The sequence below is a fragment of the Phocoena phocoena genome, chromosome 19, assembly GCF_963924675.1.
Source record: "Phocoena phocoena chromosome 19, mPhoPho1.1, whole genome shotgun sequence".
Lineage (NCBI taxonomy): Eukaryota > Metazoa > Chordata > Mammalia > Artiodactyla > Phocoenidae > Phocoena > Phocoena phocoena.
The window spans coordinates 51,592,573-51,608,723 of NC_089237.1; the positions used below are offsets into that span (position 1 = coordinate 51,592,573).

The 16,151-nt window shown below is 52.0% G+C and overlaps 2 protein-coding genes and 4 non-coding genes across 7 annotated transcripts; 4 read left to right on the plus strand and 2 right to left on the minus strand.

Annotated features, from left to right (window-relative positions):
- Positions 1-1,319: 1,319 nt before the first annotated feature.
- On the plus strand, positions 1,320-1,391 carry TRNAW-CCA (transfer RNA tryptophan (anticodon CCA)). The gene has a single exon. It is a non-coding gene; the product is annotated as a tRNA-Trp (tRNA).
- A 424-nt stretch (positions 1,392-1,815) lies between these two features.
- TRNAS-GCU (transfer RNA serine (anticodon GCU)) lies at positions 1,816-1,897 on the plus strand. Its single transcript has one exon. It is a non-coding gene; the product is annotated as a tRNA-Ser (tRNA).
- A 246-nt stretch (positions 1,898-2,143) lies between these two features.
- TRNAT-AGU (transfer RNA threonine (anticodon AGU)) lies at positions 2,144-2,217 on the plus strand. Its single transcript has one exon. It is a non-coding gene; the product is annotated as a tRNA-Thr (tRNA).
- A 398-nt stretch (positions 2,218-2,615) lies between these two features.
- On the plus strand, positions 2,616-2,689 carry TRNAI-AAU (transfer RNA isoleucine (anticodon AAU)). The gene has a single exon. It is a non-coding gene; the product is annotated as a tRNA-Ile (tRNA).
- A 651-nt stretch (positions 2,690-3,340) lies between these two features.
- On the minus strand, positions 3,341-5,191 carry BORCS6 (BLOC-1 related complex subunit 6). The gene has a single exon (XM_065897550.1). It carries the CDS (start codon positions 5,108-5,110, stop codon positions 4,055-4,057), a length of 1,056 nt encoding a protein of 351 aa, XP_065753622.1. The 5' UTR covers positions 5,111-5,191; the 3' UTR covers positions 3,341-4,054.
- A 4,598-nt stretch (positions 5,192-9,789) lies between these two features.
- Positions 9,790-14,407, minus strand: AURKB (aurora kinase B). 2 transcript variants are annotated; one of them, XM_065896366.1, is made up of 10 exons: positions 14,374-14,407; positions 13,978-14,049; positions 12,898-12,987; positions 12,455-12,557; positions 12,291-12,345; positions 11,852-12,043; positions 11,413-11,551; positions 11,154-11,302; positions 10,267-10,441; positions 9,790-10,093 (listed from the first exon to the last, which is right to left on the minus strand). In XM_065896366.1, exons 4-10 carry the CDS (start codon positions 12,480-12,482, stop codon positions 9,920-9,922), a joined length of 912 nt encoding a protein of 303 aa, XP_065752438.1. In that variant the 5' UTR covers positions 12,483-12,557; positions 12,898-12,987; positions 13,978-14,049; positions 14,374-14,407; the 3' UTR covers positions 9,790-9,919. The 2 variants fall into 2 exon arrangements, with proteins under 2 accessions (XP_065752438.1, XP_065752436.1); XM_065896364.1 differs by lacking the exons at positions 12,898-12,987; positions 14,374-14,407 and having other exon boundaries at positions 13,978-14,078.
- Between the last annotated feature and the right edge of the window lie 1,744 nt (positions 14,408-16,151).

Below are 16,151 nucleotides of genomic sequence, written 5' to 3' on the forward strand. Positions count from 1 at the left end.
AGAGGAAGTGTGTGTTTTCAGCTGGAAGACTGTGGGTTTGAGTCCCCTCCTAAGCCAGAGATTGTGGATTCGAGTCCCATCTGAGGTGCGACTGGATTCCAGTCTCACCCAAGGTGCGGGGTTTCAGAAGGATGACAGGGTCAAGTGAAGGTGTCCAGCAGGCCCTAGACATCTGAATCCAGAGGCTTCATTGGGATTGGGAGTGGGATTCAGGAGTCCTCAGCACACAGGTGGTGGCTGACTCCAGGGTAGGTGTGTAGCATGAGGACACAAGACAAAACTCCTAGCAAAAAGGACAGAAAAAGAGACTAGGGGGGAGGGCGAGAGGCTAGGGGAAGGTCAACAGACAGCAGCGTCCTGACAACCAAGGCAGAAGGCTCTTAAAAGATGTTGCCAAGTCAATTAAGGCCAGGCTCCTCAGCGGGCTTTGACTTGTCCCTGGTCCCTGATAACTTTCGGGATGGCCCTTATGCAAAAAGTGCAGGCATTTGGCTTGGAAGGAGTGAGAGACAGCCTGACTTCTTTCACCATATTGGCCCCTTGAACTCCTCTTACCCTTCAAGAAGCAAATGGGGGGTCTCTGCAAGCTTCTGGTATCACTCTTCAGAAGTTCCCAGCTCTGGCTCACCTGGGGAGCTTCAAAAGATACCTACATTTATGGCGATGGAAATCAGAACAGTGGTTGCCTCTGGGAAGGGACATGATAGAACCTTCTAGGGTGAAGGAAAGGTCTTCTTTCTTTGTTCTTTGTCAAAACTCACCAAAATAAACACTTAAGATCTGTGCATTTCATTGTAGGTAAATGATTCCTAGGAATTGTCAAAATTGACAAAGTTATCGATGCCGGGGTTCTACCCTGGACCTTTAAATCAGAATCTCCAAATCTGGGGCCTGTGCTTGGCTATCTGGAAGGTTCCGCAGGCGACTGTAGTGTGCAGCCCGGGAGGAGACCGCCGCTGGGGGAGCTAATCTCTTGACCTTACTCGCCCGGAGCTCTGGCACTGCTCCACCACATTCCGCCTGGTATCCGTCCTTCCACATGTTTCTGTGCCAGTCCGTCCCCGCCGGACTGTGAGCTCTGGGTCCCCCAGGGAACCAGCTCTGGGCCGCCTGCTGGTCGGCAGGAGGCCGCAAAGCCGTGCCCTGCGGGGTGCGGCGGGCTCTGCGGGTCCCATGATGCTGGAGGGAGAGCGCAGGCATCATGCCGCGGGATTTTAGAAGTTCCGGAAGGCCCTCGGCTCTTGCGCCTCGAACGTCGGGACCCGTCAGCCTGACCGTCCAATGCTCATGAGGGGACATGTCCAGCTGTACGACTAGCGGACCTCGTGGCGCAACGGTAGCGCGTCTGACTCCAGATCAGAAGGTTGCGTGTTCAAATCACGTCGGGGTCAGCTTCCCTCTTTCTAAAGTTCTGCTCACTTTTCTTTATTCTCATTTTCAACTCGGTTGGAGCCTCATTGCGCAAGTCAGAAAAGAAGCCCTTCCTAGGGGCCGGAAAGGGAGGGTCCCGGCTCGAAGTCTCTAGTCGCCCCGTCGAGGGGAGCGCAATGATGTCGCGGTAGTTTTTGTGGTTGATCCGGGTACTGTAAATCTGGGCCGACAGCGGGTCTCCTGAGGACTGACGCACGCTCTGTACCGCTCAACCCAGAGGGTCTGGCGCTGGCGCAAACTAGAAGGTCGCTCGGTAACCAGAGCTCTGGGAGTCGCTGGGCGGGATCTCTCGGGACGCACCTCCCTTCGCGACGTAGTTGGGCTCACGCTTACTCTGAGAAGAGTCCAGACCCCAGAGAGGAGATCCTAAGCCACTTTCTTGTGGACGAGGTGGCCGAGTGGTTAAGGCGATGGACTGCTAATCCATTGTGCTCTGCACGCGTGGGTTCGAATCCCATCCTCGTCGGTTTGCGGTTGCTGTGGCCTGCCTTCGATTTTTATAATCCAAGAATTTCTCTTCTTACCTTCGGTCTGCCAGGATTCAATTTCTGTGTCGCCCCTTCACCCTCTCTCGGTTGCGGCCGCGGATTTCGTCCCTTCTACCCTGTTTTCCAGTACGGCCAAAGGTTGGTGAGGAAAGCACCCTGGCATTCAGTCACCTGCCATAGAACTGACCTGGCCAGGGAAACGAGGTAGAAAAATATGTAAGTCGGGCGCCGTGGCTTAGTTGGTTAAAGCGCCTGTCTAGTAAACAGGAGATCCTGGGTTCGAATCCCAGCGGTGCCTCCGAAGGTGTCAGCTACCTTTTGCAAACGCCTCAAGGAAAGAGCTGTGGGCATTTGGCGCTTATATACATAATTTTCCACATCTCTTTGGGAATATGCTAGTTGCTATCAGGCGGCCTTTTCTATTTCCGGTTGTGTGCGTCAACGCTACGTGCATGTCGTCAGTCTCAAGCTGTATGTTTGCCCCTCGATCTGCCGCCAAGCACCATAGTGGCATTATTGTGCTTGTCAGTGTTTTGGCTTGGATGTTGCTTCCCGAAACGATAAGTGATTCCGTTTTCGTATTCTGTTTTCCTGTCTCCCCAAACAATCTCACCCATTTAAAAATTTTCCCGAAGAGAGGACTGATCAGTAATTTGTATTTTACATAGATTCATTTTTCGAAAGCTGCTGTCAGCTGGCCGGTTAGCTCAGTTGGTTAGAGCGTGGTGCTAATAACGCCAAGGTCGCGGGTTCGATCCCCGTACGGGCCAGTAACGCAACATTTTAAAAATGTGTACTGCTAATTTCTTGTTGCTTAGGGAAGGCTTGTGGAGCATTTCTAATCCCGGAACTTTTCACACCCCAAAGAGAAACGTGCTTAAATTCTTTCCAAGTCGTAGTGTCTAGAGAGCAGAAAAGTTTAAGGAAACTGGATCTCTTTCTGTGATCTCTGTTTCCAAATCTCCTGACCATAACGGGGGGCTCCTGGAATTTACTATGTGACGGTAAATGGAAGGCTGTCCGGGATTGTAACAAAGATTGTTTCAGACCATACATATGGCACTGATCAGCAGAGTGTGAGAAATGGGGTCAAAAAAGGAGTTAGCAAGTGTTTCCGCTCTTTCTCCAGAGCCAAGATGTCCAGTTTGCCCAGGAACTGAGAAGACGACCCCTTCCCTTTCTCTTCTGGATCACCTTGCTTCTGATTCTGCTTTTACTGGGTCTCTGAGCCCAGATCTGTGTCTTACATTTCCCCTCCGTTCTGCTGTTCAGGAGCAGGAACCATATCCTTCCCCATGTGGCCTGGGACCCCCACCCCACTCGCAGCACCGGCCCCAAGAAAACTCCACGAAAAGACTGACTTTCATGCCCATACCTTTGGCTCATCAATCCCTTAACCCCACACAGACAGAGTCTCACCCTTAGCAGCAGCAGCACTTTAATTCCACAAAAACTCAGAAAGCCAAAACTGATTAGAACACTCCACAACAGGTGGGCTTCAAACCCAGCAACAATTCTGTCTGAACCCTGAGAGCAGTGAGACCCCTCCCAACTCACCCCCTCTACCATGCAATACATTCCTTCTAGCTCCACCCAGGTTATGGCTGGGGAAGTGGGAGGGCAGGGGGCCAGAGGGCAGAAGCCCGGGGTTATCCATCTGCAAGTGTGCATCCTTGTCTGCATGGTGTGTGGCCAAGGACCCCTCAAGCTCCCACAGCCCCTGGCACCTGAGATGTGACCACTGGAGGTCAGGGTGGCCACAGTGGGGCTGGAGCCTCCCCTGTTCTCCTTTCTTGAGAACATATGGCAGTCATGTCTCCCAAGCCCAGACCTAAAGCCCTGGCTTCCCAGAGATGGTGCTCTAACTAGGGAAGAGAGTTGGGAGAACAAGGTAGCTGCAGATGGCCAACTGAATAGAAGCAGAGCATCAACCCCACCCACCAGGAGAGGCTTTAGAACTTCCCCGTGTACACCTGCATAAGGCCCAGCTAGTGGTCGCGGGCCTACTAAATATATCTGGAAGAGCCTCCAATATACAGGCCTCCCCTCGGCGGGCAGGTCCCACCAGGGCTCCTTGAAGAGTCCTTAGGATCCTGCTGGACCCTGGCGTTGCCAGGCCTCTCCTGCCCTCCCGGTCACTTGCACAGGGCCTCCAACACCTCCAGGGTGCGTCGGATATCCCGGACTTGGCGCGCCAGTCCCTGAACTGGCTGCAGAGCCCTCTCCAGCTCCTCACAGCGTGCCAGCAGGGTGTACATGCCCTTGATGCTCATGTCCACAGCTTCGCCTAGGGAGTCCACGGCATCACGGTAGGTCTGGATGCAGCCCACGCTCAGCGCTGTCAGCTCCTGCACCGCACCACCCAGCCCGCGAAGCAGACGGTCCACCCTGCCGCCCAGCTCCCGACTCAGCCTCTCCAGGTCCCGCAGCACGTCGGGGTCGATGGGAGGAATGGCCGGAGTGGGTGGGGGCGCCGAACAGGGCCGCGCAGGGGCAGGGGGTGGGGGTTGAGGGGCGCCGCTCAGGCGGATCTTGAGTTGCAGGTTGTTGGCGACAAAGTGGGTGAGGTCGCCGTGGCGGCTCACCGTGCCCTCGAGCTCCAGGGGGCTGGATATAGTGGCGCGCCGCCCGCCGCCCGCGCCACACTCTGCACCCCCTGAGGACCCGGCGCCGCCGCACGCCCCGCTCAACCCGTCCAGGCTGCGGCTGTCCTGAAGGCGGCTGGAGAAGGAACGGCCAGCCCTGCTGGCTGCCGCCGCCTCGTCGTCGTCTTCCTTCTCCTGCTCCACATCCAACCCGTCGCCTCCAGGGCTCCCTCGACGGCAAACGCCCTCGGATGCAGGCCTGTCCTCAGGGTCCTTGCGCCGGGAGGGTGCATACGGGTCGTTTTCGGGACCCGGCGCCCCCCGGTTGCTCCCTGCCCCAGAAGGCGTCCCTCCGCGGCCCGGCTCTTCCTCCGGAGCCTCCCAGTCCGGCGGGTGGACGAAGCTGCAGCTCGAAGTCTTCGGGGACGCCCTAGGGAGGCGGCTCGCGCCCCCAACGTTCTCGGCCTCTTCCTCCTCGGACAACCGGAGGCCTGAGGGCGGCTCAGAGGCCGTTCGGCCCGGGCCGCCGCCGAAGATCGCGGCTTGCTGTTCCCCCAGAGCTAGAAAGCCTGCTTTGGGCCCAGGCCGCCCCCGGGGCGACTCCATACTGCAGTTGGGGGCAGGAGCCAAGGAATTGGTTCGCCCCGGCTCAGGAGGCGTTGGCGGTGCCTTTAAGGGGCGTTGTAGAGGCGCGCCGATTGGCCTTGGGCTCACAATGGTCAGGACGGGAAGAACACTCTGATTGGTCCCGGCAACCAGGAAGTCCCAGGAGAGGAGCTGTTATTGAACGACTGAACGCACGTGAGAACCAGCGGGGTGGAAAGGAGGAGGTGACAGCTGCGCTCGTCGCCCCGCCCTTTCAAAAAGTTGAGGGGGCAGATCTTAAAGGTGAAGATCCTGAAATAACGGAGTCCTCCGGGGGCGGGGCTAGGGCTCTTTCCGCCCACAATTGTCACGCCCACAATTGCTGCTTAACAAACACAGTGCGGACCAGAATTGGGGTTCCTAGGAGGTTTTTGGGATGGAAGTAGTATATCCTGCTTGGACCGTCGGGATTCAACCGCAACTATTGGATCAGGAAGGATGAAACCAGAATTCTCAGCAGAGCTTGAATGGTTCGTTCCATCGTCCTCGGCTAACAGACCGAGCAGATGAATTGCCCAGAACGACTCACAGTGGACAGCGAAGCGGGCTTAAGGGCTTTCCTGTGTATTTGGCACTCTGTTCTCTGTCTCCTGTCCCCTCCAGGTCTGAGTCTCTCTCGTCTTGGAGGATGGTATGTGATTTTGCCACTACGTAAAATATTCAATAAATTAATGGCCCTGAAGTTTAGAGCCCTGGTACCATTCTGATCTCATCTCTTCCTTCTCTTCCCCTCCCTGGTCCTGCTGTAGCTGCCCTGGCCTCCTCACAGCTCCTGTGACAAGACAGACATGCTGCCCCCTCAGGGCTTCACACTTGCTCTTGCAACTCCCCTCCCGCCCTCCCCTTTTTTTGAGGCTGGGTCTACCAAGAAAAATTTTCACCTTGGATATTCCTCCTTCCCTTCTCTCCTTCAGGCCTTATTCAAATGTTATCTTTTCAGTGAGGCCTCCCCTTACAGTCTGTTTAAAATTTCAACCACTTTCTCCAGCAATTCCCCATCTTCCTTCTCTACCTCTTCTCCGGAGCACTTTTCACCATCTGACATACTATGCATTTTGCTTACTTGCTCATATAAGTGCCATGAGGGTAAGACTTTCTGTCGGTTTTGTTCTCATTTGTAGCCCCAGTGCTTAGAACAGTACCTAGCATATAGTAGGTGCTCAGTAAATATTTATTAATTAAATGACCCTAGGCCATTAATTTCTCCTTTTTGGCTTGAACTCATTCATGTGTTTCTGTCACTTGCACCCAGAGCCCTGACTAATACAGCATGAGACCAATGGTCTACTGTAATCTTCTCCCCCTCTCTTTGGGAATGACCCCCCCCCCCTTGTCTTCCTTTTACTCCTCAGCAAGCAGATGCTCTGTATTCTGCAGGTGACAGAAAACACAAGTTGAATCAACAAAAGCAAACAAACAAAAACAAGGGGAATTTATTGTCATACAATAATGGTCTTAAGGTGTCAGAGAAGCCTGCATTCAGTGCCCTAACACTGTCATAAAGGGCCTGGTTTCTTTCCAAGGGAGTAGCTTTATCCCAAGTGGGCTTCCTCATGGTGGCACTATGTCATTTGTCATTCTTTGGGAATTATAGTTGTCTGCTTGAACTGCTATAACAAAATATCATAAACTGGGTGTCTTAACAGAATCTTTTTTTTTTTTTTCTCCCAGTTCTGGAGGCTGTAAGTCCAAGGTGACAGCTGATTCTGCTCCTGGTGAGGTCTCTCTTCCTGGCTAGCAGACGGCCACCTTCTTGTCTCCTTATATGATGGAGAGAGAGAGCTAGCTTTCTGGCCTTTTCTTATAAAGACACCAATCCCATCATGAGGACCCCACCCTCATGACCTCATCTAAATTTAATTACCTCCAAAGGTCCCATCTCCAATACCATCACATTGGGAGTTAGGACTTCAACTTCAAATGTGAATTTTTGGAGAGACAGAAATATTCAGTCCATACTGCGATCATTTGTCATTCTCTTGGGCCTCCCAGGATCTGAATCCCAGTGTTTGAGGACTCTCCCACCTCATTAGGCAGAGCCCATCTCCCACTACAAAAGCTGGAATACCAAGCAGTCACTTTCCCAGATTCCTTAGCACATGGCTCAGGCTCCACCATGGTCTACTGGACCACTTCTGCAGTGGAATTTTTCCTGACTGTGTAGACTCCAAGTCTAGTCCTTTTAGAGATTCCATGAATTACCCAGGATGCTCATAATAAGGTCTGTTTCAGCTTAAATGAACCTGAATTGTTTTCTGTTGCATGCAACCAGAAGCCCTGGCTGATATACTCCCATACCTTCCAGAAGGGGAAGAAGGACTAGCTTCCGATGCATCTTTCCCAGGAGCCCCAGTTAATGTCTCGTCACATCTCCTTGGCCTAAACTGGTTCACATGCCCAATTTAGTCACTTTGGTCAGGGTGATACCATGTCTTATTGACTTAGGATTTGGTATTTGGAAGCAATCACTCTGGCAAGGTGATTGAAGAATTGACTGATTAGGTTAGAACAATTATGCCCCTCCTGGAGCTAGAGGTGGGTCAGTTCCCTCCAAACAAGTAGCAGCAACACAATGGAGGATGGAGGAGGGGCTATGGGGGAGCAAAACAGTGTCCACTACATTAGGGGTCAGCAAAATATGGCCTGTGGGCTAAATCCAGCTCTCCACCCATTTTTATATGGCCTATGAGCTAAGAATGGGCTTTTTTTTACCTTTCATACTCCATCTCAGGCCCATATGATGCAATGAAGGCCCAATTGATGAATGTTGACAACTTTAAGTGCTCAGGCTGGGGGAGAATTTGGAGGTGTGATCTGTTCAGAGGGGCTAAGAAAATGACACAGGCTATTGACTTCAGGGGCATCTATTCCAAAAGAAAAGTATAGAACGTCATGAGACAGCTTGGCTGGCATCTCATGGTCATAACATACACACTGGATACTGACATTGATCCTCTAGATTTGCAACCTTCCTGAGCTCAGAGGATTTTGTTTTTTTTCTTTCTTATTTATTCACTCCCCTGCCTCTAGAACAGTGCCTGGACTGTGGAAAGCACTCAGTAACTATTGTCAAACGAATAAATCTAAGCAAAATTTTGATATAACTACATCAGAAGGATGTAGGGACAGAAAATGCACATGTGTATGGTGGCAGTGGAGTGAAAGAATGAAACCTGTACATTTTGTAGCAGGAAAACGATAGAGCCTAAAACTGAAAACTTAAGAAGTAGCAACAGAATCCTGTGATTTGGAAATACACGGTAAATACCAAAAACAAAACAAACCCATAAAAGGATTTGGAATAGGCTGTCTGTGGGGAGAGAGAAATGGGCAGACTCTAGGGTTTTTTGGGGTTTTTTTTAAGCCTTATTACATCGTTCAGTTGTTTTAATCTCTGGGCATATGTAGTGGGTTGCATGGTAGGCCCAAAAAAGATATGTCTGTGTCTTAACCTCTGGAACCTATGAATGCGATGTTTTTTGGAAAAAAGGGTCTTTGCAGATGTAATTAAGGATCGTGAGACAATATTATCCTGGATTATCTGGGTGAGCCATAAATCAAATGACTAGTGTTCTTATAAGACACAGAGGAGAAAAGAGAGAAGACAGGAAGGCTGTGTGAAGACGCAAGCAAGAGATTGGAGAGATGCAGCCACAAGCCACGAAGTGCCCAGAGTCACCTGAAGCTGGAAGAGGCAAGGGAGGACTTTCCCCTAGAGCCTTTGAGGGGAGCATGACATTGCAGACAACTTGATTGTGGACTCCTGGCCTCCAGAACTGTCAGAGAATACATTTCTGCTGTTTTAAACCACCGAGTTTGTGGTAATTTGTTACAGCAACCCTAGGAATTGAATATAGCATGAGTAACTGAGATGAAAATAAAAACATTTATTGATGTTCTTCACCAAATGGCTTAAAAGAGCAAATAATCAACAGAAGCAGAAAAAGCATGAGGTGAAAGTCAACACCTATTTTTGATTCAGAGAAACCCCAACAGACTCCACGCTTCCACTGCAGGGGGCGCGGGTTCGATCCCTGGTCGTGGAACTAAGATCCCGCATGCTGTTGCGGCTGACCCCAAAACAAACGCCCAAACCTTTAGCAAAGTAGGAAGTGACCAGGCCTTCCTCAACCTGATAAAGGACATGTATTAAAAATCTACAGCAAGCATCATGTATCTAGCAGTGAAACCTTAAACCTTAGGTTAGGAACAAGATGACTGCTTCTATTCACTCCTGTGCTAGATCCTCATCAAAGCGGAAAAACAAACAACTTCTGGGTACAACAATTTTCAATTGCTCCCGGGTCGGCAGGAGTGAACCAGAAGAGGGAAAGAATAGAGGTCAGCTAAGAGCAAGTAGTAAGAGAAGGTGGGCAGAGATGGCTGGTGTGCAGGCGTAGCAGAGTGGAGCTGAGTCCCCAGCATCCCCAAGTCTGGGAGTCAGAGCAGGGGAAAGAAAAGACTTGGGGGTGGGGTGGAGCTGACCAGGTGGGGGTTAGAGCTGAGAGGACAGGGTGCTCCCACGGGCAGTGATGCAATGCCAGTCCTGGCACCCGGCATGGGCAACTCCCCAGCCTCCTCCCCACAGGTGACAGCTTACTTCACAGCAATTTCCCCCTGTAAACATCTACACTCATCAGTACAAAAAGCTTCAGCCTTTATTAGATAAAGAGGAGGTAGAAGACAGATGCGGGAACAGGCCAGGGACCCCTTCTCCTAACTACACATATACAGACATACAGACACAACGGAGAAAATGACAGGTACAGTTCAGGGGACAGACTGAAGGGCAGAGGGGGGCAGCACCCTCCGGGAGTGGGCCCGGACCCAAGGGTGGGCTGAGACCTGAGCCAGTGGCAGGCGTTCTGAGGGGTTATGCTTGAGCAGCTTGGAGATAAGGTCCTGGGCTCCTGCAGGCATGGAAGGGGGGATCTTCAGGTCCACCTGCAGAGGTAAAGGAGAAGGAGGACCCCAGCTTTCACCCTGGCTGCTTTCCCTTCACTGCCCATTTTATTTGGCGAGAGACGTAAGCCCCACAACTACGATATGCCCACTCCCTGCCCCTGGTCCCTGGGCCAGCACAGACCCCAGCCACGCACCCGGGACTAGCCTCCCACCTTGACGATGCGCCGATACGTCTCGTTGTGGGAAGCACTCTCGAAGGGGGGGTTTCCCACAAGCAGCTCGTAGCAGAGCACTCCGATGCACCACAGATCCACCTTCTCGTTGTGCGTGCGCCCCTCGATCATCTCTGGGGGCAGGTAGTCCAGGGTGCCACACATTGTCTTCCTCCTGGAGGGGGGGTGAGTGGGCAGGGATCCCAGATCCAGAGCTTCTCTCCTTTCCCTGAAGCTTGACAGGGAGCCCAGAGACCCCAGGATGTGCCAGGGGAGTGTTCCAACCAGGCTCTGACAGAGCCTTTGGGGTAGGAGTGGGGCGAAGACATACACTAAAGCCCCAGAGGTGGGCTTACACACTGCCTCTGCGTTTCCACACTGAGGGCTGTATGTTAAAATAATCAGATATGAGGGCAATGTTCACCTTAGAATTAAAGGAAAAATCTCAAATGTCCATCAAGCACATCCTGCTGACATTAATCAGGTTACATCTCTACTATGCAATATTATGAAGGCATTAAAAATGACGTGGGAGTATTCTCAGTGATAGGGCAAGAAGGTCCCAATATATTTCAAGTGAGAAACCTGGGTGGCAAAACTGAGTCTCCTATTTTTGGTTTTTTCCTTTTGGCCACACCGCGTGGCTGGCAGGATCTTAGTTCCCCAACCAGGGATTGAACCCTGGGCCAAAACAGTGACAGCGCGGAGTCCTAACCATTGGACCACCAGGGAATTCCCAGAGAGTCTCCTATTTTTGTAAAGATATTGCTGTGTCTGTATATTTACATAAGAACCACCCCAAGTGTCTCTGGGTAACAAGATCTGGAGTGGTTTTACTTTGAATGCCCCAGCCTCACCCCCAGGGCCGGCCTCCTGGCCCACCATACCTCAGAGAGGGGGCGTGTACAGACCAGCCGAAGTCAGCAATCTTCAGCTCTCCCTGGAGCCCCAAGAGCAGATTCTCTGGCTTTATGTCTCTGTGAATCACTTTCTTCCCGTGGCAGTATATCAGAGCATCTGCCAGCTCCTCCATAATCTGGGGGGGCCGATGACAGGCAGTCAGACAAGGATAGACTTCGGGCTGCAAGCAGCGTCCCCCCAGCCTCCAGCCCCCGGCCGGTGCCCCAGGTGCCCACCCGCCCCGACCGTGGCTGTTCGCTGCTCGTCAAAAGTGTGGCTCTTCTGCAGCTCCTTGTAGAGCTCCCCCCGGGGGGCATACTCCAGAATCAAGTAGATCCTTCGCCGGTCATAGAAATAGTTGTAGAGACGCAAGATGTTGGGATGCCTGGGAGAGGAGACAGAGGAAACATCAGGTTGTATCCTGGCATAAGGAAATGGGAAAGATGACAGGTCCCACTGCAGCAAACTGGGTCAGGCTTGGGCCAGGCAGGGGACACCAGGCTGGCGGTGCTAAGGGGGAACTGGACGCAGCTCTCTGGGTTCAAGGCTCTGGCCAGGACTGAGAGCTCCTTGGGGCTGCCTGACCACAGCTGCAGAGAAGACAGTCCGGATGTGGTGGGATTGGAAGAGGAGCGGGGGGTTGAGGCGCCAGGGGTACTGTGGCTCGAAGGGCCCTGCCGCGTACTGCAGATGGGCCTGGATTTCGATCTCCCTGCGCAGCTGGTGCTCCACACCCTCCTTCTCTATCTGAGACTTGAAGAGGACTTTGAGCGCCACGATGAAACGGCTTTTCTTCTCCCGAGCCAAGTACACATTTCCAAACTTGCCTTTGCCCAGAGGACGCCCAATCTCAAAGTCATCGATTGTGAAGGAACGCCTGCTGGAGGGGGGGTGGGGGGTGGTAGGCAGCTGAGTACCGGTTAGTCGGTCCTCTGAGGCGTTTGCCTTCTCCCTGCACCTCAGCCCATCCTGCCCGCAGCCCTGTTTCTCTTCCAGGGGAGCTGAGGATGGATCAGGCTTTCTTGCCTCCCTACTCCTCCTGCCCTTACCTTCTACCTCCCCCATTTCCTACCTGTTCGCTGTCCCTCCCCCTCTCTTGCCACCCCAAGGCTTGGGGCACTTACATTGAGAAGTTGGGGGTCCCACTGTTGTTCTCCACCACCTTCTGGAGAGGGGCAGCTAAGGAAAGAACAGGGAAATTGAGGCCATCCTTTGACATTTTCATCCCCATCCACATTTCCCAGACCCTAGTCCCCTCAGGTCGATGCCCTCCCCTTGTCCTAGTTACCTGTGGGCTGGGCATTGGAGCGGCTCATGAGGACAAGCGCAGATGGGGTGACAGGCTCCTTCCGGAGGACTCTCTGGGGCAGGGTGTTCAGGCCAGACTGAGCCTGAGAAGGACCAGGGGGGAGCTCTGAGAGTGCCTTTATCCCAGTGACCGGGTTGGAATGTGCTACAAGCAGCATTTCAGGACTTGCTATAAAGCCACCCACCCACCTACCCAATCCCCAGTTCAAAGAGGAACACTGAGACCACAATTTTGCTACTCACCCCAGGACTCTGCTCAGAGCCCCATATAAAATGAGTTATTAATAAACAACCTAAGTCAGCCTAAGATAGGGACTTACCCTCACACCTCACCTCTCACCTCTTTGGCCCTGGCCCACTCCACATTCTCAGGCCCAAGGCTGTCCAACCTTCAAAGTCTTGTCCATAACACCACTCATTTACCCAGCCCCCCACCTCAGGGGGCAGTACAGGCTGGGGTAATGAACACACAAAATTCAAGGAGCTTTAGCACAGCGGTATTCTCATGGTCCCCTAAGCTCAGTCTGTTAAGTCTCAGATAAGGTCCTTGTGGCCTTGAGTGTTCAGCAAATCTCAGTATTTACCCCTTTGCCACAACAGGCTTTAGGACACTGAGGGCTACTCTAACAGCCCTGGACCACTTTTCACTTTCAACTTCTGAGTAATATACACCCCTTTCTTTTAGGAGTGACCAGTGTGGGCATGGCAATGTTTTCTCATTCAGCCTCCACTATTGACAGCCTCATTCAGAGCTTCACCAGGGAGGCAGCTGGTGGACAAGGGGACATACGGACCCCACCGCAGGATACTCAAGCCCCGCAAACAGAGAGCAAAGCCCATGCAGGGCCCCTTCTTTCTTCTTTAGCCAAGAGAGGAAGAAAGCCTCAGTGCCCCTACAGACCTGTTTGCAAACAGTGATATTAGCATGGAATTTACAAATAAGCAAGTTGAACAAAATGGAGTGCAGAAATAGATCCACATATATGTGGGAATTTAATATATGTAACAAAGGTAGCGTTTCAAATCAGAGGGTAGACTCTTCAGTGAAAGGTGTTGGGACAACTGGAAAATAAAGCCATTGAATGCTTACTTCACACCAGTCATTAAAATAAATTCTAAATTTTTAATTTAGACTTGTCCTGGACCTTTTAAACTTATAAACGTATCTAAATCCTTCCAGAGTCTATTTCTATTTCCTGCCTAGCCTATTTTTTCAGGACAAGGGTTGGGAATCATGGCCAAAAGGCCAGACCCTGCCTGCTCAGTCCCAGATGTCATCTGGATGTGACAAATAGGCTCAGCTCTGCAGAGGTCCTCACAGGCTGGTCAAACTCAAGTTGGCAGCACCTGATAGGATGTGGCTACAAATGACCAGACTGGGGCCCATAAACTGGTGCAAAGCCGGGAAGAAAGTGGTAAGAGGATAGCCCTCTGCAGGACCTCAAATCTGCAAGTGGGACCTCGCCACGCGGGTGGGGGGAGGGGAAGTGGGAAAGCCCTTACCGTCTGCCTGCCGTAGGGCCAGGGGTAGGCGTTCTCCTTCTGGGCCATCCTTAGAAGGGAAGGAGGAGGGAACTGGGCATAGAAGAGAAGCAGAGCCGTGAGAAGCAGAAAAGAGGGAGAGAGAGAGTGAGGGGTCGGACGGATCTAGCCGGAAGCGCTTGTCTGGGGCTGGTGAAAGGGAGCAGGTTTACAAGCTGGCCTCATCAAGGCGCATCCCGGAGCTCGCCTCGCTGCCCCAGCCCTGCTACCGGCCTCACCCCTTTCCAGGACCCTCTCTCCACTTTAGAGCAACCAGCAGCCCGGCAGAGTGCGCGCGGGCCCGCCCAACGGACCCCCCGACCTGCCGGATCACCTGGCCTCTCCCGGCGCAAGGCCCCCGAAAGGAGGACAGCTCACCTGGAGCCGGCGGCACAGCCACCTCCCCGGCGGCACAGCCACCTCCCCGGCGGCAGGGAAACAACTGAACCTTCCCAGCCGCGCCCACGCAGAGGTCCTTTCAAATCTCCCGCCCTGGCCCCATTGGCTGAGCGCGCCGCCCATGCCCAGTCCTCATTGGATGGGTGTCCCATTACGTAGCCCTAGGGGCCCAATGGAAAAGGTGGAATGCGAGCGCCGGAGCAGCTCGGGTTCCGGCTTAGGAAAGTTTCCCTCGACCCCCGAAATAGTCTCATGGGTTTTTTTTGTTGTTTTGTTTTGTTTTTAAAATTTAAGTCATCGATATATCTGGAATTTATCCGTGTGTATATGTATGAACTAGGGTTTAACTTTGTTTTTTGTCAGAGAGCCAGTTATACCAGCATCATTTGTTAAACAAACTGCACCATTCCCAAGGGAATTTAAATGCTACCTTTGATATACTAAGTCAGATTCTCTATTCAAGTTTTATTGCTTGTTCGTTTGTACGTCTGTTTATTCTTTTTTTTAATTTTTTTTTCGGTATGCCGGCCTCTCACTGTTGTGGCCTCTCCCGTTGCGCAAGCTCAGCGGCCATGGCTCACGGGCCTAGCTGTTCCGCGGCATGTGGGATCTTCCCGGAGCGGGGCACGAACCCGTGTCTTCTATATCGGCAGGCGGACCCTCAACCACTGCGCCACCAGGGAAGCCCTATTCTTTATTTTTTTTTTATTATTTTTTTTAAGTTTTAAATACGTTATTGAAATACAGTTGATTTACAATGTTGTGGGGGGGCGGTTTTTTTTTGGCTGCATCGGGTCTTTCTGATGCGCAGCCTTCTCATTGTGGTGGCTTCTCTCGTTGAGAAGCACGGGCTCTAGGCACCGGCTTCAGTAGTTGTGACTCGTGGGCTCTAGAGCGCAGGCTCAGTAGTTATGGCGCATGGACTTAGTTGCTCCGGGGCACGTGGGATCTTCCCCGGCCAGGGCTCGAACCTGTGTCCTCTATCATTGGCAGGCAGATGCTTAACCACTGCACCACCAGGGGAATCCGTGTGCGTTTATTCTTGTCATTATTATTTTGTTCTTTGAGTCTTTTACTCATATTACTAATAAGAATTTTCTACCAGAGGACCTTTCTCTGCAGGTCTCCCGACCGAGGCCAAATTGCTTGGACCCACTCTCACTTTTCTCCTTCTTGCCGCACTCCCTTCTCTGCTCTTTCTGACTCCAAATTTCATTATTGGGTTAAATAAATAGATTTTGGGACCTTCTATGAAATAACTAGTGGATATTTGTAAATACTGCCTGTCCAGCACCCTTCGTCTTTCTTCTAATAATAAGACTCTAACTTTGCTTTAGGGAACCACCTGTCTCCCCATTCTGTGTTGTTGTTTTCTGTTGCTGCCAACCCCAAATCGCTAACTTGATGGAGACACGTTGTAGAGGACTTTGTGGTTATCTAGCCAGCATCCATTCTCCCAGCGATTCCCACTTCCTGAAAGCAACAAGAGTTTTGTGGGTCTGAGAGGGAAGCTGACCCCATCCCAGGTCCAGGAGTGGACCCTGTCTGATTTACACCAGTCAACACCCTTTATTCTGGGATCGTGGTCACTGGTTCAGGGATAAGCATGTGACCTTAGTGAGTCAGTTAGTGGGAATTTTAGGATTCTTGCCCAGAATGCTGGACAGAAGCTTCTTTTCTCCTGCTGGAACTGGGCAAGAAAGCACATAGCCTGCATTGCTGGTGGGAGTGCTCCTGCAGGGAGCAGGCTGAGTACG